Source organism: Seriola lalandi, unplaced genomic scaffold (assembly GCF_002814215.2).
Source record: "Seriola lalandi dorsalis isolate HSWRI2012SDOR001 ecotype SW California unplaced genomic scaffold, Sedor1 jcf7180002053912, whole genome shotgun sequence".
Taxonomy (NCBI): domain Eukaryota; kingdom Metazoa; phylum Chordata; class Actinopteri; order Carangiformes; family Carangidae; genus Seriola; species Seriola lalandi.
Genome location: NW_019524465.1, coordinates 347,612 through 373,188, shown reverse-complemented (window position 1 = coordinate 373,188; position 25,577 = coordinate 347,612). Strand labels below are relative to the sequence as shown.

Genomic DNA, 25,577 nt, shown 5'->3' with positions numbered 1-25,577 from the left:
TGGACAACGCTGAACCGAGAAGTGGGCAGAAACAAGTTTCACAACAACTCGCCGCTATAAAAATTAAGCACTGTAGAAAAATCCATCTTATTGTGTCATTTCAGTCCGATACCGAGTCTTACAATGTTGATTTCTGTAAATAAGCAAATAGATAATATTTCAAATAATCACAAAAATATCACCGAATAAAAAATCTCTTCAAAAACTCCATGAAATAATTTGACTTTCATGGGAAACAAGTGAAATATTTGTGTCTTCAACAGGTTTTTTCACACATTTTTGTATGAAAACTTGTGAAAACCAATGTGAATCACGTTAACATGCAGTTCCTCAAACGTCCACTACATGTTGTCTCCATCTGCACTGAAGTGGAAGGAAAAAAAAACAAAATCTCTTTGGAAACAGACACCTTATTTTCCACAAGACCTTTGGCTTTAAATATCGAAAACAATCAAAATCACCTTTCACCGTGTGTATGTTTTTGGTGAGTTTCACTTATTTAGAGAATAGAAAAGCTTAAAAAGGGGGGACGTATGATCTGGGCTGTGTCCCATCACGCTGGGCTCTGCTGGTTGCTCACTCTACCTCAGCTCCACTGAGGTTTCCTTCCCTTTGCCAAAACATACTGTAGTTTTACTGTTGTTGAGTTATTTGCTTCTTCTGACAATATTTTGGAGGAAGAAATGTGTTTTATTCAGCACAATCGATCACAGCTTAACATCTGACCCCTTCCGACCGCTGCCAGACTTTATCAGCGCTGCCCAGATTATGTCCAAGCTGTCTGATGGATTTCAGAGAATCTGGACAGTAATGTCTCCACTCTATTTGGCAAAATATGGAGGAGGAGAGAAAGAACAGAACTTCCTGATTGGCAACTGTGAAGCCGGTGTAGCCGACAGGTTTGAAGGACAGCTGAGATGAATTAGTAATATTGCACCTTTCAAAACAAAAGTTGAAAAGAGCTTCAGATTAAAAGCATGATAGAATATACAAAAAGGAAATGGAAACATCAACGAAATGTACAAAATAAATTTACAAAGCGGCAAATATCAGTTTAAAAAAGCAGGAGAGTTGAACCTGAGAGTCTAATATTAAGAGGTAAAGTTTATAGGCACAGTCGAGCTTTAGGAAGTTTCTATACGGCCTGATAATCAATAACCAAAAAATGATGTTGACTGCTATTAAGCTGGGTAAAGCTAGTGGCACAGACTGCCTCTGCTAACACACAACTTCCAAGACAAATCATATTCACACAGACAAAGATGAAAGTTGAGGTCATGTCACTGCAGTTGTGCAGATGTGACGATATTGGAGAGAGCAAGACCAGCCTGTCATTGCGAAAACAGAAAGCTAAAGTGGCGTGTAAATCCCCCTGGAAAGATTATTTCATTTTTTTTTGTAGTGCGACTATGTTTTTTCAATTCTCCAGTGTATAAACTCACATTTTAAAATAGGTAAGCCTGTAGAAACCCTGTAATCTGATCCAATCAAATCCAACTTCAGCGTTCAAAACATCCCTTTTGCGCACTTCTACAACCGGACACATGCACAAGAGCAAGAGTTTACATCCACCGCACACAGTGTCCGTCTCATCCCAAATTTCTCCAAGCTCTTTCACTGTTCTGCCACCCAGTTTGTTGCTTTGTTTTAAGAGCGGGACCTGGTTATCTCCTGGTGGACGACAAAACACAACACAGCTTAAACGGCCACAGCCAACATCTGCCAGCATCTGTTAGTAGTCCAGTGGTGATTTCCCACTGCAGTCATCCCCGTGGTTTTTCCCTGACAGATGCATCTCCGATGCCTGACAGAATTAAATCCAGCTGTGGCCTGATACCTGACAACACACTGTTGCACCATCCTAGCCGAAGTGTAACAGGCCTAAGTGTTTAAAAGAAAAGTGACCTTCCACCTTAGGAAATAGACCGGCAGTAACATAAAGTGTTTTAATAAAACTTGGTGTGTTATGGTCTGGTTGGCATAACTCAGGCTGACATTCTTTACACGTAAAACACCTGAGCTGATAAGACGTAACAATGCTGCCAATTAAATGGAGTAAAAGTGTGTAGGGCAGAAAGAGAGAGAGAGAGAGAGAGAGAGAGGGTGTGTGTGTGTGTGTGTGTGTGTGAGCGTAGTAGTAGCACACCTGAATGAAACACATGGTTGCATCAGTGCCAAACTATGCAGAACTTTAAGGAGTGTAACAGCGCATTCAAAACAAATACAAATCTGCATTATTTTCCTCATATATTTTCCCATTTTATACAAACACACTCACAATAATTCTCCCAGCATGTTATGTGTGAAAACTTAAAACAGGAGCACAATAATTCCTGGGTTAAACTGAACACCTTTAAACCTCACGTCACAGAGTTGTGCATGCTCCACTACTAACTCCACTAAAAACACTGAAATAAGAACAGGGAGTTCTGACACACAACATCTCAGCAGCACATATACAACTGGACAGCTAGATCCATAGGTAGATAGATAGATAGATAACCTGGATCTCCTTTTCTGTAACTCAGTGGAGGTAGGGGGCCCCTAAGTTGGGGTCCCTTGTGAAAACTTGGTAATTTCAGCATAACTCCAATTACTTGAAATTATCACCAGGGGATATTTAAAAAAAAAAAAAAAAAAAAAAAAAAACACAAGACTGTTCCGTTTTGAATTTCACTCGCCATATTTGTGCCAAAGATTTAAAACCGTTACAAAATGGTGTCTGTGTAGTTTACAGTCTTTGCATTGAGGCCCCTGGGCATGAAAACGATAGGAAACCCCTGTTTTAACGTCCTGTGGCCTAACTGTGTCCCAGGCTGGGGCTGGAGGAGGGGGGGACTGAGAGGGGCAACACCAGTAAACCCCCTATGCAGAAAGACTTGACTTCTAACCCCAGAGAGGGGTAAAAGAAAAAAAAACACACACACACACGCACACATTTGTTTCTTTATCCCTCACTTTAACACGCGCGTGACGGAACTTTTTCCTCAGCAACAAGTCGTGGAAATAAGTTCCACCACCACTCCCCTCCCCAAAAAAGGTAACTCTCAACTTACCATGTGATAGAAGTAGCGAGAATAACTCAGATTGGAGAGTGAATCCGGTCCAACGGCGACTTTGAAAATGTCCGTCCCTCGCCTGTTGAGCGCGTAGACACGGCGGAGGGGCTCAGTGAAGACGGAGGAGCTGGCTGAATGTGATGAAATGAGCCTCCATTTTCTCCCCAGACTCCAGGCAGGATCAGAAATGCAGCACAAAGTTGGACACTCGCTGCATTGTTAACATTCCACAGGTCACGTGAGGGACCGACGCACGTCAGCACGGAGCCGAAGATCGTCTATTACGGACAGGATCGCACCCACCGGCTCCGGGTTTGTTTCAGTCAGGGCTGCTACGAACCAGCAGCGGCTCCTCGCTCACGGAAGGGGACCACAGCACCGGGCCATGGTCGGATTAAACTGCTGGAAGGCCCTCGGTTGTCAAAATGTGTTGATGAGTCTGAAATGATTAGATGAAGTGAACAAGAACCCCAGACTGAAAGTCGTTTTGCCTCTCGCTAGTCATTTTGAGCCTCTTGGTTGTTGTTTTGATTATTTTGTGATAAATTTGTGTCACTGTGTTGTTGTTTTTGAGGGGTTTTTTGTAGCTATTTCAAGTATTTTGTAGTCATTTTGTATCTCTGGGGCTTTTGGGGTCTCTGGAGGTCTTGAGCCAAGTTGGTAATTCACAAAGCCACCCACCAAAAGTTTTTCTTGGGAAAACTGAAATGGTACATTTTACTGCACTTGTTTTCATTATCTATTAATCTGTCAATTATTTATTGTTGATTAATCGTTAATTGTGAGAAATGCCCATCATCATTTCCCACAGACCAACATGACATTGTTTTTTGTCTTTACATTGCTTTCTACCATAGGGGCGTCAAAGGCTGAAAACTACAAATAGTGACTTTAAAAAGCAACAGAGTGAGAGGTCTTACTTTTTCCTCCTCTCTGACCGCACATATTCTAGGCGGGGCTTCCTGCAATGCGTTTCTCTCTGATAAATGAAAAAATATCAGTACATTACTCAGTCACTCCTCTCTGTCTTTGGGAAGGAATCTTTACTAATGAACCAAAGGCCATGAATCAGTGTGAGAGCAAATAGCGATTTATACTCTGCTATCATAATGTCTCACACGTGCAGACAGCACATGCACCACAAAACTTCAAATACCTGTACACACACATAACACACTGGAGGGAAAAAATCCTCAGTTGCATTTCCCAAACTTTAATGTTTCAGTCACAGAGGCAATAATGGAGAAAAACTGAGGGACTTAAACCTTGAGAGGTCACACATCATGGAAGCACATGCACCCGTAACAACAAAGGCAAACAGCATTGTAAAAGAAGGGTAGTGATGGTGGGAAACGAACATCGATAGCTTAGAAAAAATAGTGGGTTTACTTTAACCACAGATTGTCTCTTTCATCCATCTCAACTTACAAGCTTTGTTTATTTTAGAGTTGGAGCTAATGAAAAGTGAACCACTGAACACTGGCCAAAGTCGCACTCCCTCATATGAAACCCAAATGAACGATTGTGTTCTTTCAACCATGCAGCTGTATTTATCTATGAAGCCATAATCAGGTACTCAAACTTCAGACATGTCTTAAAGACATAAAGCCTCAGATTTCCTGCAATTTTTTACTTTTAAATTCAGACAAAAGTTATAGTTCTTGGCCTTAATCACTTCAGAAAAAACATCATCTAATCATATAGTCACTTTGAATGACATTTTCTTGGCCTCCAGTTTTACTGTAAGAAACCTCAGAGTAATTTCTCACCAGGACACGTCCTTTACTTCACACATAACAAGTCTCGAGCACAGCCATCTCTAAAACTAGCCCTCTAGACTGGACAACTGTAATTCCTTATAATCAGGACGTCTCAATATCTCTGTGAAATGCTTAGCTGAGCCGTGAACCATCCCTCACTTATGCTGCTATAGGCCGAGGCTGCCGGGGGAACTCCCATGATGCACTGAGCACTTCTCTCATTCTCTCGCCATGCATTTATATCAAGCCACGGCATGTCATTAACTTTGTGTCATCTCTCCTGTAGCTTGTGCTTTTCCTCCCTGTCCTCATTCTGTAGGTCTCTGACTCTGGAGCTGCAAAAATCCGAAACCTGTATTTTAATATTAATTGGGGCCGCTATCGTTGCTGCTGTTATTATTAATAACATTATTACACATATAAGTAGAACTTTTATTCTCACCATTACAACAACCAGTTTGACAGCGCTTGAATACATCAGTATATACAGCTGTTCCTACTCTCTCTCTCTCTCTCTCTCTCTCTCTCTCTCTCGTCTCCCCCCATTTCTCTCCTCACAACTGAACTGGTCCAGGAGGAGTCTGGTTCTGTTGTCACCAACAGTGTTTGTTCACGGTGGAAATGACGGGTTTCTCTCTGTAATACTGTGAGGATTACAAGGATTACTCTGTAAAGTGCCTTGACATAATGTATGGTATGATTCAGTGCTAGACTGATAAATAATAATAAAACTGAATTGAACTGAATCAACACTGGTAGTTGACCGGTCTCCCCTGATACCAATCCTCTACAGGAAGTGCTTCATTTCAAGCTTTCAGAAGCAGCAACAGCAATAAATAAAATAATAAAATTCCAGTGTCATAGTAATCCATGCCACTTTCAAATTATTACTTTCAGTCTAGCAGCAACTCTCCTCTATAAACACCGTCTTCTCCATCCTTTAACCAACAAGCATGTTTGCAGATATCAGTGTGGACAGTCAAAGACTTCAACACGTGTATTACTGAAGATTCAACGGCTTAAAGAAATAATCATTTTTAAATTTTTGAAATACTCTTTAGCCGTGTGGATTCATTTCATGTTTCGGTTTTGTTTGGAGTGAACCGAAGACTTAACATTAGCAGTGACAACCACAAATTATATTTTAAAAAAAAAAACAAAAACATCACAGGTGGAGAGAACATGAGTTTACCCCAACAGCAGGAAAGACACAGCCGTCCAAGGAGGAGGACATCCAGACGCCCGAGAACAGAAGGCACATTCCACTTTGGGGTCCCACATTACGCCTATCTGCACCCAACACACTTTAACTGGCCGCCTGGCACCAGAACTGAGCCAGTTTAGTGTCAGTTGTTGGAGCAAGCTTCCCATTGTGTGAGAAAAACCTCCTCCAATTAATTTTAGGCCCTGAGCCAAAGCACAAGAGCCACTGATGTAATGTTTAATCCATCAAAACCTCTCTCTTAAGAGCTACGTTAATATCTATGTATAATTACTTGACATCGTTTGGAATTAATACACATTAAATGGTGGAAGCAGGAATAATACACAACAAAAATGAATGGGAGCATTTCTTAACGTACACACACACAGAGCTGAGTGAGTAACGCTTTATACTTGAGCGCTGACTGTTTACGCACATTTAGCTTAGTAACCAAACCAGAAAAAGGGTCTAAAACATATTGTAGGATGCAAAAATAAATATCCGTAGAAAAACGCAGGCTGATTTGCAACAGCAGTACCAGCTTTATAAACTAAGGCACCAGCAATGCAGGACAACAGAAGACGCATTTCAATAAGCAGGGTCTTATTTCACGCAGGTAAATGATGATATACAGTATATCAAAACAGTTTATATGACTACATGTAAACCCATATCTGCTCTTAAACCGACAGCTATTAAAAACACCAAAAACGCATTTCAGTGGCTGGTAACCTTCCCTTGAAAACAGCCTGCAGCCTATAACAGAAACATCTCTGTGGTATGTACTCAAGGTTTCAACATGGTTACAATCAATTAGAACAGAGGCCGCTGAACAAAGCCGATGAGAATTAATCTGTCACAAATTAAAATGTACATTCTCCGAGTTTCTGAAGCCGACATGCTCAGCTGAACAAACTGTTAATTAAACCTCGTCAACAGCGCTTCAGTGTCTAACACAGAACCAACACTGGTGGCCTCTGGGTAAATCTGTCCTTTCACAACGCATTTCTTCCAATCACTTGTAATGATCCTTTGATTCAGTGTGACTGGAAAGAACTGCAGAAGCATGTAAACGAGAACAGCGCTTAATTTCAGTACACACATGTCCGCCTATGAAGATTTGCCTTTGTGAACTGGTGGTAGCCACATCATGAGTTTGTCCTGCTCCCTGAAATGAACCTGGAAACACGGGGAACAGCTCTCTTCTTTCCTTCCTCGCCAGCAAAAGAAACATTTACAGAAATGTCAAACTTTGTATTGAGTATGAAGGCTTAGCCATTTTGGAGAAAACACTGTATTTGAATATTTTTAAAAAAACAAAAAACGTTACCAGCACAAATGTTGTTAAACACTAGTGTGGCGTGGTAAATATTGACATCATTGTTAATCGTACAGCCAAGGCTGGAGCGGACAAGCGTCCACCTGGCCTGACACCACTGGTGTATTATAGTAAATCCTGACCTGTGGTGAAAACTGTTTATCTTTTTTTGGTCCGTGTCAGGAAGTTTCTGCAGGGAGGGCTGTTTATTCTGCGTGAAAATCATCACTACCAATGAGTCCCTGTTGAAGAGGACATCTGCCATTCCAACATGTGTGGTCAGCCAGGAGGAGGCTGCTGAAAACCCAGAGGAATGAGCTGTGTGTCCAAGCCAGAAAACACAGCACACATAAATTAACACCAGACTCATCATCCTGTGGTGATTGTATTCTATTGTTAAAAACTCTAGCTGGCTGGCAAAAATGTGCGGAAATGCCAAAATACAGTTAGTTTAATCCCAGGAATCCATCGAAACCCTCATTAATCGTGACATGTTTCTGTCCCTGCAAGAGGAACAGGCAGGAGAAACTCTTATCTAAGAGACGCATTACTAAGCATGCTATTCTTGTTACTTTAACATGTTTTATTCTTTTTGTATTGTGTGTACTGTTCTTGATTCATAAGCAGGGAAGCGACAAAACAGCTGGTTTAACCGACAACCTCTCTTTCTGCAACCGAGGGAGAAAATAATCAGTAAAGTCAGCTGCTGTCGTGTTTGCTGGGAATGAAAAAAACTTGCAGACTCTTGCATGGCACAGGACTGGCTTAGTGGGAACATTGCCTGCACCACCCAAACTGAAGTTTATGTACCTCAGTATTTACAAATGGCTAATGAAGACGAATTTAAAGATACATTTTACTCACACAGCTGTCATTCAAAGCCTAAATAAAAAAAAAAAAATTAAAAAAAAAACGCCCTTTACTGCGATTCTTTGTCAGTTGAGTTGCATAACTTAATGACATCACATCTTAGCAATGTGGTTTCTGGATCTGGGAGAAGTGCTCCAAGTATAAACTGGCCTAGATAACAGGGAGTCACATACATATCAAGTGAGAAATAAACATGTGTAAGTATAAATGAATGTTCTGTAGTAATCATGTAGTGTTGACACAGGGATGTAGTGGAAGAACATGGAATAAGGTCCAAAGCAGTAAAGGGAACTTAAGTGCCTGACCAGTATTAAGGAGCACTAGGTATTTCTGTATGAATCACTCTAGTGGAGCAGCAGAGATACACAGGTTGTTTAAGGCACAGGCAACTTGCACAATCTTATCAAAGGTGGAGAGGTTCGACGTGCGCTCGGAGGCTGTGGTGAAGGGGCTCTCGACAGGGCCAGTGAGCATGGCGTACCTCTGCTTCACCATGGAGATCACCCTCTCCACATGCCTCTGCACGCTCACTGTCTCAGAGGAAGTGTCAGCCAGCGATGAGCCCTCCGGGCTCCCGTTCGCCTCTCCTTGGTAGCTGCCAGCAATTTTAAACAGGGCTCCGCGGGCAGCCACAGAATCAGCAATGTCGAGATTGCGACTCGCCAATACGATGTCGCCTGGGAGAAGCTTGCACAGAAATCCGCAGCCCTCAGCGAGGCTCTTGTCACTGACGTTTCCCAGCACGCCCCTGGACACGAAGGTGACAACACCTTGTGGAGCCACACCAATCAGATACTTCAACACATTATAACTTGTCCCCGTCCCCTGAGACGTTGACAACACCCGCTGCTGCTGCTGTTGCTGCTGGTTGCCCCGGGAAACCGGCTCCTCAAAAGGCACCGTGAAACAGTCTATGATAACAGCGCAGTCAGGGTGGGAGGTGTGCAGAGCTGCCGGCAGGTTTTTCCGGAGCTCAGCCCTAGAGGGCCAAAAGACGGCTGTCGGCACCAGAGTGGAGGACATGATGTTGACCATCCGGTGCACTGTTCTGGTGACGCTGCCGACCTTCACGCCAAAGCGGTAGGCCAGGTCTTGATTGCGGAGGTCCAGACGAAGTCGCATCAGTGTCAGCAGCAGCTGCTGGAACTTGGAGAGCTTCACGTTCTTCATCCCGTCCATGTGAGGTGCCAGCAGCCACATGACTGTCTCTAACACAAAGTAGTTGGGTAAACCAGTGTAAAACTTAACTTTCTCTGCATCATTCCTCAAGGAGTTCTCAGAGAGGGACATTTTCTCCACAGACTCCCTGAGGGCCTGGTTTTCCTTCTTCAGGGCTTTCAGGATGTCATCAAAGTTAACCGGTGCATCCGACGTCTGAGCGAACTTTCCTTTCTTGCTGTCACTCACAGATTCATCATCATCCTCATCGTCTTCATCGGTGCTGATGGAAGATGATGCACTTTCCTCAACGATGGCCTCCTGCTCTCTCTCCTCTGGATGCTCTTCCTGGCCCCGTTCCCCCACCGCAGACCTGCCCTGGCCCTGCAGGAACAACAAAGCATTGGCCGCCTCCACGCGTGCTTCCTGCTTGTCCAGGATCTCTAAGGCACCTGGCTCCTTCATCTCTGGGGACAAGGGAGCTGTCGTGAACACAGAAGGAACATAATCTGGCGAACGCGGATTCTTCACCTGTTTACCTGCGTGTGGAAAGACAGGATGTAGAAAAGGGGGAGGCGGTGGTGAATAATAAGAAAAATGTGGAAAAATGGAAGTGTCTGTTTATGGCACTTCCCCCCGTAACAGAATAGTTTAGTCAGTACAGTTTGAGGGCAAATTGTGGTGGGAAAGCAGCCATGTTTTTTTCCCTGACCAAGCTGGTACATTGTTTGACAACAGCTGAAAGAGTGACAGTTTTTAGGGTTCGGTTTAGGATCTGTCTTGTTCTCACGGCGAGTTATACCTCCACGTACGAAGTTACTATACATATGTATGATTTTGCACAAACAAAATTTTCATTCTAAGCTAATGCATCCATGAAGGTTTTCTCTTTTAACAAGAACTTTACATCAGCAACTCGGAAAACTGCAATATTATAAGCATCCAGTCATTGGAGTGAGTAAATTATGGAACGAAGAGATGTGAAACTAACAGTTTTTGAAAATAATAGTCAATAACCAGAAAATGAATTGCCAACTATTTTGATAATGAATCATTCACTAATTTTTCCAAGTAAAAATACCAGACATTTGCTGGTTCTCAACTGTACTGATCTGATGATTTTCTTTGTTTTTAACTGAATATCTTTGCACTTTGGACTATAGGTTGGACAAAACAATATATCTGAAGACATCAACTTTGGCTCTGGGAAACCGTGACGTTTCAGTTAATCAAGAAATTAATCTGCAGATATGAAAATAATCCTTAGTTGCAGCCCTAGTTAACTTTGAAGTATTTACTAAACAGGCGTTTACCAGTCTCTTGTACTAATTAATTGGGGGAAAAAAACTGGCTCAAGTCATTTAAATGTGAGTTAATGAACTGTATTTTGCAATAAATCAAATTCAAGTTTGAATATCAAATTAATCTTGATATATATTGCTTCTCAGCTGCACATAGTTTTGGTTCGCTATTAAATATACCTGAAACTAATTTCTTTTTTTGATTTTAGCTTTAAGCCTATTTAAAGACGTCAAATTGGTTTCTATAACTTAAGAGAACGACTGGATAATAAAAAATAGATGATGCACATAACTTGATAGTGTAGAAAACAATTAGATTAAAGCCTAAATCAAGCGTATTAGCCATTGAAATTACACCAAATATGACACTGTACCCATTTGAATTTAATCAAACCATCAATCTTTAGAAATATCCCTAATCCACTGGTAGCAAAACTCAGAAAGAAAACGCACTTCTAATCTCTCTATCTGTGGAATTTCAGCAACATTAATCTGACCCGGATCAAAACAAACAGTGGTCTACTTTCTGTTTCGGAGTTGTGCTGCATCCATACCTGAGATGAAGTGAGTACTACACAGCCGACTGCCGTCGTTCGGCACCCAGCCCTCTCGGTTCACAGCAGCTATCCAGCGCTGCTTCCTCTCGGGGTCCCGCGGGAAACGGTAGAAAGATAAGGTGGTGCCTGGGGTCCTTCTGTTCCTACAGCCTGCCACCACACATGTGTGAACCATAGTAAGGCCACGGAGAAGCGTGGAGGTGTGCGCTGCTGTTTGTTGGGTGTTTTGACTCCCAAAATGGTGGCCGACGAGAGGGTGGGGGGAAAAAAAGGGAAAAAACGGTAGTAACGTCATTAACGGTCGTTTGCATTCAACGGTCTGATTGGATCGTTTTCAGGCGACGTCACTGAAATGAGATCTTTACTCACGCGGTGCTACAACAACGCCAACGGTCTGCAATGTTAGCAAATGGATCTAAATATGGTGGAAATAACCAAAATGTCAACTATTGGTGGTTTCAGGAGGCGGATAAGATTAATTAACAACAATAAGTCACCGCAGGAGAAAGCGTCTACGTAGCTGTTAACTGACTATCTTTGATGTATAACTGACTTTAGCAATCATGACCCTGGCTTCCTCCTTTTAGTACCATCAGTGATAACATGCTGGTCGTACCAGACTTCACACACACTACACGGCCTTAAGTCTGCGGACACTTATGGTTTAGGATTATTCATGATCTGAAATATGCAATTAGAGGGTCAAAGAAGCATGGACGGATTATGAAACTCTGGGCCCCTGGGCAAAGATAGTCATAAAAGGCCCCCCAACCTTTCATACAAAAGAGCAAGACCCCCAGATTGAAAGAGACAAACAACACATCTGTAGTCATTCTGTATTTTTTTTTTGCCATTTTGCATCACATTATGTCTTTTTTAAATTTTTTTTTTTTTTACATGTCTTTGTGTCCATGTGATCATTTTGCATCTGTAGCTGTTTGTGTTTTTAGTATTTTTATGTCTGTTGTTTTGCGTGTCTGCATCTCATTTGTGGTTGTTTTTGTGTTAGCTTGTTTCCATTTTTTGTGGTCGTTTTATCACCTTTTTGTGCCTCTTCGAGATCGTTTTGCATCCCTTTGTGGTCATTTTGTGTCTCAATGGAACTTTTTTTTTTAAAATCTCTGTAGTGTTTTAGTGCCACTTGAGGTCATTTTACATCTCTTTGTAGTCATTTTTTATATGTTTAATAGTTCTGTCTGTTTCCTTTTTCTCTTTGTAGTCATTTTGTGTCTCCTTGAGGATGTTTTGCATGTCTGTGTAATCATTTTGCATCTCTTTCTAGTCATTTGATTGACTTACAACAAGAACAGCCACTGCAAACAGAGGCTCCTACTCATGCAAAGAAGGGAAGTCTTGATGCTACATCATACAGTGATTGAGATCGAAAGGACTGTGACCTTGGAAACAGCAGCTAATAAAACAAATTCCCTGCAGGATCCAATTGTAGCTGTTCTGGAGCTTTGGAAGTGTATCATATGATCTTCCTGAACAAATGCAGTTTGCCCAGTTGTCATTGAATTATAGATTTTAAGATCAATCAAAGGATATATGGAAAAACAGTGTCAGGTGCCAGTTGGTCAGAGAGAAATGCAGAGGGCAAAATTACTACTTCAAAATGATATACAAGGTATTATACACCTGTTAAAAATCAAAAATTGGGACTCATGAATGACTATTACTGTTTATATCGTGTTTATGTGATATTTTATTTACACTTGGCCTTGATCTTTTATTTTTTTACATTTTTTAATTTTTTTACATTTTTACATTAGCTACTGTATGTACCCACATTTGTTTTAGGAAGTGTTTTTTTAGCATCAATCATTAATGCTGTAGACTAGAGTTCAAGTCATAAGCTTATACTGAGTTAATACTCATATCACCTTTTATCCACCATTAGTTAAATGTTTCTTTAAAGTTAAATATCCTAAAGCTTTAAATGTAATACACAGTTAATAGTCTCTGGAGAGCTCATTTCCATATCATGTGCAGAAATGTGTTATGATTTATTATATACATGTCAGCTTATATTCAGATCCATCAAATCATAGGAGTTCAACTTATTGACCAGCCATGCATCAGAACTATTTAAAATCTGGCCAAAAAAAAGAAAGAAATGTTACCAAGCCTGCTTTCTGGATGTACGAGCAGGTTTTTGAGAGTCTGGATGAGACGAGATTTCTGCTCCCAATTGGACAATATGTAATGTATCCAAGCAACCTTCAGGTGTGTGTGCTCAGTTTGTAAACAGAGGTGTCCCTGGCTCCTCCCACTTGCTCCAGCCTCTTGAGCTCAGCTAGACAGAGGATGTATATTGGGGTCTTTGTTCCAAGATTGGTGATCCTCTTCAGGTCCTCCATCTGAAGCTCAGTCTTTCCTCCTGCAGGGGGCGCCACAGAACAGCAAGATGAAATTCACATGACAGTTGAATATATACCATATGATTTCCACTGGAGTTGCACTGTGGTTGTTTGATGTGAAATGACCTTGTTGCTTGAGCCTTTACAAGCAGCCTATTAAATCACACTATGTATTTCCAGCCTTTATGGTCACATAGTGGTAGTGAAAACAAGGTTAAAGGTTGTAGCTAGGTGTCCGTGGCCCGTTATCAGTGGTTACAGTGGAGTTTGTTGATCCAGCTGATGTGGTTAATGCCTGCTGCTGTAACTGGGGTCACACTGACTGCTGTGAGTTTACACAAGTGAGTGTGACATCATAGATACCATGTAATACAGTCATGAGGTGTAAGATAAAATACTCATGTGTTGCCGTCTGATCCTTTTGATGTGATGAACTACATGAGAAAATGTGTATTCTACTCCATGGTTATTTGCTGGGAGGAATAATGGCCAAACCACTGGCGCCATGGACATCAAAAATCAATATCACAGTAACTAAAATACAATAAACTGACTATAAATACAACAGATTAGCGCAGAGCTTCTTTACAAATAAAACAGTGTTTATTAACTTTGCTCATGAGTGTACTGCGGCACTGACCGTGAAACTTTGCTGTGAACTTGTTGATGTTGTGGACGACCTGGTTGAGGTTGTACAGAGTCATCTGCCTCAGGTAGCTGGGTAAACTCTGAAACTCACTCTCTGACACCACAGGCATACTCGCGGCGCTGGGAAGAGGACACGGTACAATTAAAATCTGGATTTGAAAACTACAGGACTGAAGGACATCAGGACAGAACAAGATGGAGGGAAAAAAAACTAAAACAAGAGCCACCCCAAAACTCCCAAATGTATTGAATATATATGAAATGATACTAGATCCTTCAGTATCTTTAACTTATATTCTTTTCTGATCTCATCTGGTCTTCAACTTTAGTAGGGAGAGGCTATAAAATAAATCCTAGTGAAGGCGTTGCCACCTCACCTACAGCATTTCCTCAGTCCCCAGTGAGTGTTAAATGGTTTTCTGAGTTACTTCACCTGTTTTCATGTTTTTCTGGTCGGACATTTGGGTGCACAACCGCCACGTCAGTCTTCTTCAACTGAGCCTGGGACACAAGCTACAAAATAAAAGAAATTTTAAGTGAAAAGGGAACAACAACAACAACAACAACAACAACAAAAAACAGGCATGAGATAAAACCAAAGTCTCCTTGGGAGGCAGGGAAATCAAAACTGCCAGCAATTCACAGCGTCTGCAGTTCATCAGCTACGACAACACTACAGGTCTTTTTAGCTGTAAGATCTGCTTTTAATCGGAATGAACAACTTACTTTACAGATGTCCTGTGTAACAGAGCTGAGGTCCGGCATCTCTGGGGTGCTGGGCTCCTCGTAAGCCATCCTGATGCGAGGCGTCCCCAAGCTGAACTCCTGGGTGGGTCCGTCCAGCTCCAGACGGTTGACAGTGGGCTCCTTGGTCACCTTGTCATGCCCACTGGTCTTCTTTGGGATTTTTGCACTTCTCTGGGAAGTAAACATGAGACGGGTAAAACATTAAACAAACTAAATAAATTAAATTATCTTTTCATATGAAGTCCTTGTTTCACTGCACAGGAGTCAAAAGCAAATTTGAGAAATTTCAGCTCATTTCTGTTGTTAAAATTACAAAAAAGTTTCAGATACTTAATAATAATAATAAACAGAACTTGGAACAGTTGAGGGGTTGAACGCCTTGCTAAAGGGCACTTGAGCCAGGGATGGTGAGGGTTGATTTAACCACTTTGAGCAAAGGGTTGTGAATTTCTGACTGTGATTGGAAAGACTTTAGGCAATCACCAGCCTTGAGTCACAGGTCCACGGCTGCTTTACTAATCTTTCCTTTGGTCTTACAGTTTGTAGAGAATTTCCCAGAAAAGACTCCAGGTTTGGCATCTCCGGCATCTGCTTGTCCTCCACACCCATGATAGACATCTCTGGCACATTGTACTCCCAGGAGCGTTTGGAGCTGGCTGCTCCGTTATGAGTGGGCGTTGGAAGTTTAAAGGTGTGGTTGTCATCATCTGCGTCCATGGTGATCGGCTCGGGCTGCTGCGCACTCTGTGAACACATGCGAATGCACAAAGGATGAGGAAATACATGTCAAAAATGTTACATATAATGTATAAATGTTACACACACACACACACACACACCTTTATACCTTTTTGTTGCTGACAAGTCGGTTCAAGTATGGGGTTTGAAACGCTGGCACCTCAGGGGTGGTAGGAAGGTGTCCAGGGCAAACAGGGGATTCTGGGTCACCACTGACTTGCGCAGGTGGGGAGCAGTGACTGTTTGTCTTTTTGATTTTGAACCCCGGGGTACAAAATACAGGTGGTTTCGGGGACTCCAAGTTCTCTGCTGATGGCGTTAAGAACAATGTGATAAAGGAGGAATAACACAACATGTTTCATTTCAGGGCTTTCTGTTATTCTCATGTGACACTAGTGTTGGAAAATTATAAACAATACTGAGGAGTGGCTTAAACCTGAGGCTGCTTGGTCAGGACCCAGGTCCTTAATAATACTGAACGTAAGAAAAAGGAGGAGGAGGAGGAGGAACAACAAATATAAGAAACCCTCCTAAGGATAAACAGAGGTAAAGTTAAAGATTGTAGTTGAGGCATTTTCCTACCTTTTGTCTGCAAACTCTCCCTCAAAGAGTCCGCTGGTGGTACAGGTTTGTCTTGTGAGGGTCTGTTAAAGCAGAGGACTCTCATAAAGCAGCAATAAGCAGCAACTATAGACTCCTGAGAGAACTACTGCAAGTCCGGCATGTTGCCAGCAGAGGTCGATAAAGATCACATACTGCTCGTAATGTTTATCAGGCTTTACCTTTGGGGCTTTTCAACGTTCTTCCGGAGCAGATCCATGGTGAAGTCGTTGTTCAGACACATGGTGTGCTCCGAGATGCCAAAGTCATGCATCTGGGGCGTCTGCAGCTCGTCATCGTCCATCCGCAGGGCGCATTTGGGAGTTAAGGGCATGGGTGGTGGTGCGGGTGTGTTGAGTGAGGGGTGAGGGAGGCTCATCTCGGGCATAGGCGGCACTTCAGAGCACCACTCGGCCCCAGCTAGAGCTCTTTTCAGCTGCATCTCAGACAGACCAAAGTCAGAAAGCTGCGGGGTTCGCAGCACGTCAGCGAAGGGCGGCGGCCCCACTTTTACAGGTGATGAGGATTGATCATCTCCAGCCTCCTCCCCGCTTCCCTCTTCTCCTTCAGCTGACTTACTTCTATTCTCATCTGCTACTTGATCTTCAGCATCTGACTCCTGACCCACGTCTTCTGCACAAGATAAAGTCACAATAAAAACACATTTTGAGTGCATATTGTTTCCTGTAGTGAATAGTTAAGAGCAGTAGACATAATGAAGCTGCTGCGCTGTCATTAGCTTAGCTGTGGTTTAAGGTTAGGGTGAGGTTGTGGTCAGAAGCTGCACTTTAAACTGCACCTGTGTAGCCTGAACTAGGTTGTCGTGTTAGGTAGAAATCACCTAAACTCCTGTAGAGGTCACTGTATCTGAGGTTTTACTTAAACCTGTTGCAGACCTGGTTTAACTAAGGTTTAAGGTCATTAAGTTCAGTATAAGGACAGACAGAGAATTTCAAATCTTTTACCATGTATGCTGTTTAAAAAGAAAGGCTACAACAAAGTGTCAAAGTTATAAAATTATAGCGTCACTTCTACCTCAATACATTTTTGATGGAGAAAACAGGGAAACTTATTATCTGACAAAGATAACAACCATTTAAATAATGCACTGCCACAAGTCCAGTGCCTGCTGTATGCACCAATTCCCACAGCAGTTTTAGTGTAATACTGCAGTAGATCAAAAGGAAACACAGGGGGCAAAGTGCTACAGTGTGATGTGATGGTTTCTAACTTTATGAGATTCAGTGGTGGAACTTAATATCATTGTACAATAATGTGGAAATGAGTGTGGAAACACTGTAGAACTCAGTGCAGATCTAACTCCAACCCAATCTCTACAAACGTAATACTTTCTATTAACTGTTACTTACTGCTTGGTCTCTGGGCGTCTTTGGGAGCGTCGTACCCATACTTTTCCCAGCATCCCTTTAGAACCTGGATGTCCTGAGTGACCTTCTGCTCCATCACTCTGCAGGCCTTAATGAAGCTGCTCACCTCATTCACCTGTGCTTTCTGCTGAGCCAACTGACTCTGGATCTGCCCCTGCATGAAGACAGACCGGATCCATTAATACACTCCTTTCAAAAGTTAACAGTTATACAGATTTATAGTTTTTGCGATAATATTCTTCACAAAACTGACATGTTATAAACATGGTGTATTAGAAACAGGCAGAATGAAACATTAAAAAAACTTTTACATATAAAAATTCCTTATATTTTTAAATATTGGTTTGTAATATTTTATTATATGGGATCTGACAGTTTATTGGACAAATGGCTTAAGCAATCATTCAAATAACAACAGATTCATTGATTGGTCATTTCAGAATTTTTCTGTTTCAGCAAGAATACTTTGTTATTGATTAGTCTAGGATGTTTAATCAGCAGCTTTTCAGGGCAGTGTGATCTATACAGCTGTCACTCTTGCACCAAACTTAATTTCAAATCTGTCAATTTTGAGGATGCTGCTATTTTATACTTCTACTCCAGAGATAAACACTGCACTTTTTACTCCACTACGTCTGACAGGTATATTCCTTGTCACATTTCATGTCTGTAAGGAAACATTTCTATTTAAACTTTGAATTGTGTGTATTGGAATTTAGTTTTTTTCTTCATTCTTACTTCATTAATCATCTCACAACCCCTTCAGGAAATCACTGGACTAAACCACCTTACTGTATATAAATAAGTTAAAACTAGCTCCACAAGTGGCTGCTATTCCGTTAAACGACGCTGCCTTAAAAGATATCAGATTAATGAAGTTTCCATCATGACGTCATCGTACCTTTAGGTCCCCGACCTCACAGTTCAGTTCGTGGTATGCTCGCATCGCTTTGGCAGCGGTGTCTGAAATAAGAAATGAACTCGTATTGACATGTAGCAGCTAGCTGAATGATTTATCCGTGCTTTGAAGAGGCCGGACAACAGGCTCGCTTTTGCCGGTGTGTCACTCACCGCTGTCCCCGTCGTCGTTGTTGCGGTTTTCAAACGAGTGCTGGAGCTTGGCCGTTTCCGATTCTAGAGTCACCGCCAGCTTTCTCAGCTTCGTGAAGAACCGTGTCGTCGAGTCCATTTTCAGACAGGAGTCTTAATTATCTAAACAATTACAAATTCATGCAGTTAACACGGCCGGACGAGCCGTTTGTTTACCTTCTCTCCTCTGACAGGAATAACTTTTCGATTTTGGCGCCTCGGCGTTTTCCGGTATCAATCGGAAGTTCCGATTCTTCTTCTTCTTGTGCTCGGCGTCCAAATTGTCTCGTTCGCGCCCCCTTTGTTGACATTTGGAACTGAACGAAGATTATTGAAAAAAATAATTCATGTAATTTCAATCAACATAATTTTATTTTAGCTTATTTTTATCTTCTATTTTATGTTGTTTTAATCACATAATATATTAAATTATATTTAGGTGCCTTTTTTTATTGTGTTGTATCTCATAATTGATGAAAGACAAAAATGTAAAAGTATAACTTAATAAATAAATTTATAATAATCTGTTTATGCTTAATTTAAAACAATGAATTGTTCAAGCACATTTACTCAAATACTGCACTTAAGTACAGATTTGAGGTATTTGTACTTTACTTGATTGTTATCTTTTCATGCAACTTTATATTTATTACATGTACTTTACAACATATATCTGTCAGCTATAACTATTTGTTGCAAAGTAAGATTTTACATATAAAACATAGATTAATCTATCCAGCAGTATGATCAGTTAGAGCTGAAATGATTTGTCACCTTAGACAAAATTAATGGAGACACATAATCATTTGAGTAATTTTTCATGCAAAAATGGCAAAAGTTTCAGGATTTCAGCTTGTCAAATGTGATGGTTAGCTGCTTTTCCTTTTATAGGCCTATTTGTCCAGCAGTTAGACAAGACATTGCAAAAGTTTGGCTCACTTTGACCTCTGGCTGAATTAGATGGTGATTTGTCATTTTTTCTGAAGTTGTACAAACTAAACAATCACTGACTTGATTCAATTGAGAAAATAATCAGGAGTTCAATAAATAATGAAAATAATCATTAAGCAATACAATATAAACTGGCATTTTTCATTACACAACGTGAAAAACTGCAGAAGAATTACACTTCATGCACGGACCCCCTGAGGTCCCCATTTATTTGTCTTCAATCCCCACAGATCAAATGGTCGTGTGAAGAGTTCTACCTCTTAACTAATTATAAATTTCCTATCATGGATCATGATTTTGTTTTACTCCAATCATCCTGTCGAGTTCGGACAGAACAGTAGGTGTGTAGATGTCTTATCAGATTTGCTGGTTGTTAGGAGAGAGTATAAATATTGGACACACTGTGAAGGTCAGTACAAACCTGAGACAGAACAACTGAGGTGAGTTAGAGAGAGCTCAACAGGTTTCAGGCGTGGTCTGGTAAATGGGTTATTAGATGAGTGAATAGATTTACACCAATTTCAATCATTTTCTAAATAATGGCAAACATTTCTTACATAAGTTATTAGGGATGTGGAGTTAATTCTTCGATTTTCTCTGTAGCTTTTGTCAGTACAAAGCTCTGGAGCCATGGCGATGTTTGGGAAAGTTTTGGAGCCAGTGGGCTACATGCAAACTGTGAGGTGAGTTTTAAATATCATAAATCACATAGTGAGTAATTTCCTGTTTAAAAAGCAAATAATGTATTTTCCAAATGCATTTCCTTCCCATATGACGACCTGTCACTGCTCATATCACGCGCTCAAAGTAAATCAGGATTGTGTGTGTGTGTGTGTGTGTTGTTCAGGGTCCTGGTTCAGGGCATCTGCTCCTATCTGGGCGGCAGCGCCACAGCGGAGGAGACAGAGTTGGCCAAGAAGAACCTGGACCACATTGATCAGGAGCTGGGAGCGACGGGTCACGGCCTGCTGGATGACCAGGAAGTCCACGGGCTGGAGGACGACCTGGCAGTGGTCTACTACCAACTGGGCACAGCGGTGAGGAAACTGTCCCTGAATCAGATACATGCAGTTATACTGAGTACAGTCAGCTACTTGTCTCTGGAGGGAAGGTCCAAGCCCACTGTTTATTAGTCTGTGCATTTAAGAGGAAAAAGACGTGACATTGTCAACTTGCAGTCCCTCCTGTGAACGGTAGGGATTTAAGGTTCTGCTCAAGGACACACAACAAATCAGGGACTTTATTTCCCCTGATGAGTGATGTGAACCTAAAACACACAGATGCAGGGATCAGATGTTTCATTGCTAGTTTGACCTGTAGCTGTTGTCTGAGGTGAAACTGTCCTTGAGCAGCCTTGAGATCAACTTCCTTACCTCGTCTCATGAAGAACACAAACAGAAAACAAAGGAGTCAGTCATAGAATTAAAGCATTAAAGCTGAACAATGTGCTGCAGAGAAGAAAATGTGTATATACAGCTCATTTGACTCATTTGTTTTACAAACACCATAAAAGGCCTGTAAGGTGGAGCTGACCTTGAGGAGTAGCAAGCACTCTGCCAGTTTCCCTACACTGATTCAAGGCTGTGACTGAACTCATCATGCTAAGTGTATTATGTAAATGTAGATATGTGACCAGATGTATGATTGAAGCATCTGTTTAGTTTGTGCCAGACTTAGTATTAACAGGCTTATGCCTTTTATTTTGTAATCATTCTAAAATGTTAAGAGAAAATGTTTTTCTTTCACTTATTCATTAATTTTTTTACTGACGTGAGAATATTAACGAAAATGTGGCTCCTCATCAACAAGGAACAACTACAACAAGCAGAAATTAAAAAAAGGGGGTGGCAGCAGGGTGGAGGATTAAATTCTGGCTTTGGAATTTGTCATTTTCAAGTCTTCTTGCTCTAAAAATAAACTTGTATTTCACTTTTAGTCCCTTTTACAAACACTGAAGATGTCCTGTGAGACTCATTTAATAGGCCATGAGGGTTTGTTTGTTGATATAGGAGGAAATGACATAAGTCTACAAAAGGTAAAAAGAGATAAATATGGTGGAGAGTCAAACCTATTGGCAACACGATCGTCATTATTGTGATATGTTCTAAGAAGGAAACCTACAGATTTAACCAACCACTGTCCTCTGAGCGCATCTGAACAAACTCAAGTTTTAAACCTTAACAATGGTTGCAAGTGTTGAAAAGCCTCCTGCCACCTCCAGCTAATACGAGCAGGGCATCACTGGAAAGGTGTTAGTATTAGTAAAACTTCATGAAGAGATGTGAAAAACAACCACAAAGAGGCACAAAATGACCACAAAGAATGTAGAATAACCACAGAGACGCCAAAACACCACAAGGAGATGAAAGATGACCACAAACACATGCATAACAAACACAAAGAGATGTAAAATGAAATGCAAGACAAGATATGAATCATATTATTTCTTGCTCATCTAAACGTTTCCCTAAAAGTGACCCTTTTATCTTAAAGAGAAAGAAACCTGTCATCCCTGCTTGTTCCAGGTGAGGGCCCAGTCAGACTTCACCAAGAAGGAGACGGAGGTGTTCCTGCAGTACGTGAAGGACTACCGCCTGGAGAGGCAGCTGACGGCGCTCTACAACCGTCTGATGGGAGTGTCGGCGCTGACCGACCAGCCCACCCTGCTGGAGGAGCTCATACTGACCCGCAAGCCCAAACGCTGGGAGCTGAGGGAGTTCTGCGTCAAGGTTGGTGAAGGTGCAGGGGATAATGTGGAGGGGCCGGGGAGTCTCTGTGTTCAACTCATTTCTCCCTACAGGGTTCATTAAAGTTTCATTTTGTCTTATCTTACAAGTCTTTATACAGAGTCACGCACCCCGGCTTAAGTACAGCAGGAGGAAGCCTGAGGTGACACAGCTATCATCCTCGTGCACACATATGTAGGAAGGATTAAAAATGACAGAGAGGAAAAAGGATATTTGCACAGATAACTTTTTAAACTGCTGGTCTGTCATCTGTTTATATTCTTAAACGGCATCACATCCAAGAATTAAGAATCTATTTCAGATGGCATTTCATGAAAATAATGCAAATACACTCAATCTCTTTGAGGACAAGTTTATAATTAAAAAAGCATTGAGGAGCACAGCTGTACAGGATTAAAAATTCAGTTTCCAGACCAAAAAGATAAATGTGACAGAAAAACATCGAGGTCCTGTGAGGAATGAAGCATGCAGCATCTATCTTCTTGGTATGAAAATAAACTGAATATTTAATGTAGGAGAGCTGTAACCTTCTGTTGTCTTTCCTGTGAGCTGAGTTGGCAAGTTCCTTTCGCCTACACTGGTGTAGAAAAACAAAAAAACAAAAAACAAAAAGAGTTTTTTCATCCACTAAAAGGAGGGACAACAGAGTGCTGCGATGGCTGAGCAGGCTTTAGGGTTAAAAATTAAAACCTGAATACTCATACTCACATTACATGACTGTGGTGTAACTGTAATGTCACAGGTTTGAGCACCACACATGTGCACACTTCCTTTTTTTTTTTTTTGTGCATATGATCAAAGTTCTCTGTCCTATTTCTTACATAAAAATTACAGACGACAGGATGGTCCGCTCACTTTTTAAAAAAATAAAAAGTCACTGTGTCCATTAGTCCATCTGTCATTCTGCAGTGCCCTCGAGCAAGACACACAGAACCAGCCTGCTCCCTAATGAGTGTCCGCTTTCAGAGGAAATGGACCTTGGACATTGCAGCAGTCACAGGCTTGCTTGTTACATAAGATTAATTATGCATTTATCTTATAGATAAAACTGTAGGCACGACTTACGTTGCACCAGCATTTACGATATGTGAGGTCATTTTAAAGGCAGTGTGAGGACTATACAAAGTGTTGGCCCGTTCAAAACAGCTGTTATTCTTCACTGTTGTAAAGACAGGGTTTTCATCCTGGAAACTCTAATTAGTCCATAGTCGACTAATCAAGGGGCTTTAGGGCCAGACTCAGTGGATGAGCCTTAATGCTGAAGCAAATTCAGCTTGAAATCGGCGCTGAAGGAGCGATCTGTTTGTGCAGTGCTCTTTTCAAGGACTTGTTTGCACCGTGACCTGATTTGCATAAATGCACTGAGTGAGATAAAAGCCCGGTGATTTCACTGAGCTGCAAAGAATTGGGCTAAATTTGCCCTCACGCTGCGGTCGGAGTGAATCTCAGTGAAATTACCCAATAAACAATTTGATGCAACGAACCTAGCTTGATCCTGTTGCAAGGAGCCGAGGAATCCACAGCGCTTTGAGACAAAGGGCAGCGACATCTATGACTGACTCTAACGATCAAAGTCACCGCCTCCAGACCCGGAGAACGTGACCTTGTTGAGCAAAGAAACCACAGCTACGTTTCTTTAACCTTGTAAAACTTATCATATACAAACACGTTGTAGTTGATAAGTTTTTGTGTCATGCTGGATTTTTCTCTCCTGGTGGCACAAGAACTCTGAAGATGTCTTTTCTTTTTTTGTAAATCAGACAAACTATAAAATACACTTCAAATCGGATGAGTAATTCAAAACTAAAATAACCATGCCCCCATTTATTTTCATGCTTGAAACTCTCTTTGACGTCAACAAAAAGATCTGCAGAGGCTGACAGACTCCCTGTTCTAACCTGGGATAACGTTTCATAGCTTTACAATGAGTCTGTGACATCTGCGAGGTTTATTTTGAGGAAAGAGAGGAGTGTGGACGGCCTCACGGGGGCCAAGTGGTCACTTCGGTTTGAGAGAATGAGCCAGAACAGTCGTAACCAGCCTCTGTTGTGCTGTAATGATGAGATCTGGAAACACTTTTCAGGTCAGTGTCGTCGCCAGAAATCCCAGATGGGTTGGTGTACTGCTAAAGACAATACAGCGTCATAGACAACTCATTAAAACAGTGCTAGGCCTGATTTTAATGTAAACTACACCAGACAAAATTAGCAAATGTGACAGCAACAGAGGAGAACATCTCATTTTCACTAACGAAGAGGCTAATGATGTATTAAAATTATGTGCTGGTGTTGGGTACGGCCGCTTCTCTGCTCATGGGAAATGACTATCTACTAGAACCTGAGATCCAAACCTCTGCCTAGTGTTCGACTGCTCTGTGCAGAGGAAGCAGCAGTCAGCTGTTATCTCTCCTGGAAGTGTTTGACGTTAGAGTCGGGGAAAAGAAAACAAACCTTAGTACGTTCTGATGACCCAGGAACTATCACAGCTGAAACTGCAACAGAAAGTCGCTGACCAATCAAACTTGCACACAGCATTCAATCAGCTTGCAAGAATGACAGAAATTATAAATTGTATTAAAGCACATATGCTCTGTGTGTGTGCAAATGACAAACATCTCCTCACTATTTAATCTGTTATTGGTCTAATTTACCGTTTCTGTGACTAAGAGGAAAAGGGCGAATTTTTAAAAAGGACTGTCAGTTCCTGAGGCTCCATTAGACCGTTAAAGGACTATTAAAGGATTTCTGTCCCCACAACCTTTAGACTCTAAACATGTTAAAACTATTTGATCTAACCCACAGTTTGAAAGCGCGTTCTTTCTCCTTTTCCTCCCCTCTCTGTGAACAGATAAACTTTGTCCTGGGCACCGGTCTGCTGTGTCTCTTCACGCAGGCTTCTCTGACAGGCAGAGATCAGGCTCTGCTGATGAAGACCTGGTCCGACCGCATGGGCGCCCTCTACAGGAAGATGAAGAACACGGGTGGCCGCTGCCTGGGATATTTTATGGAGCAGGCGGAAGAGGATATTCGGCAACAGCTCCATGAAGCCGTGCAGAACCGCGCACCCCCTGAAGACGCAGCCA

The 25,577-nt window shown here is 41.6% G+C and overlaps 3 protein-coding genes and 1 pseudogene across 4 annotated transcripts in view; 1 reads left to right on the top strand and 3 right to left on the bottom strand.

The window, feature by feature from the left end:
• lats2 (large tumor suppressor kinase 2) overlaps window positions 1-3,286 on the bottom strand; it is a 28,542-nt gene extending 25,256 nt beyond the window's left edge. Inside the window, exon 1 of the mRNA XM_023402258.2 lies at window positions 3,057-3,286. The gene's annotated coding sequence lies outside the window, so the exon portion shown is untranslated. The remainder of the gene's footprint in view (window positions 1-3,056) is intronic.
• Window positions 3,287-4,252: 966 nt separating this feature from the next.
• LOC111652098 (uncharacterized) lies at window positions 4,253-11,531 on the bottom strand. Its single transcript, XM_023402243.2, has 2 exons — window positions 11,225-11,531; window positions 4,253-9,908 (listed from the first exon to the last, which is right to left on the bottom strand). The coding sequence occupies exons 1-2, from the start codon at window positions 11,520-11,522 to the stop codon at window positions 8,551-8,553; spliced, it is 1,656 nt and encodes a 551-aa protein (XP_023258011.2). The 5' UTR covers window positions 11,523-11,531; the 3' UTR covers window positions 4,253-8,550.
• A 1,683-nt stretch (window positions 11,532-13,214) lies between these two features.
• ska3 (spindle and kinetochore associated complex subunit 3) lies at window positions 13,215-19,018 on the bottom strand. Its single transcript, XM_023402246.2, has 11 exons — window positions 18,780-19,018; window positions 18,610-18,671; window positions 17,691-17,862; window positions 16,503-16,953; window positions 16,303-16,364; window positions 15,830-16,029; window positions 15,520-15,726; window positions 14,962-15,153; window positions 14,669-14,748; window positions 14,228-14,355; window positions 13,215-13,607 (listed from the first exon to the last, which is right to left on the bottom strand). The coding sequence occupies exons 1-11, from the start codon at window positions 18,895-18,897 to the stop codon at window positions 13,450-13,452; spliced, it is 1,830 nt and encodes a 609-aa protein (XP_023258014.1). The 5' UTR covers window positions 18,898-19,018; the 3' UTR covers window positions 13,215-13,449.
• Window positions 19,019-20,341: 1,323 nt separating this feature from the next.
• The window catches only part of LOC111652104 (uncharacterized), a 6,003-nt pseudogene continuing 767 nt past the window's right edge, over window positions 20,342-25,577 (top strand). Inside the window, exons 1-4 of the transcript XR_015437007.1 lie at window positions 20,342-20,431; window positions 20,596-20,785; window positions 22,274-22,477; window positions 25,343-25,577. The exon at window positions 25,343-25,577 is cut by the window's right edge and continues 767 nt beyond it. The product of XR_015437007.1 is annotated as an uncharacterized LOC111652104 (transcript). The remainder of the gene's footprint in view (window positions 20,432-20,595; window positions 20,786-22,273; window positions 22,478-25,342) is intronic.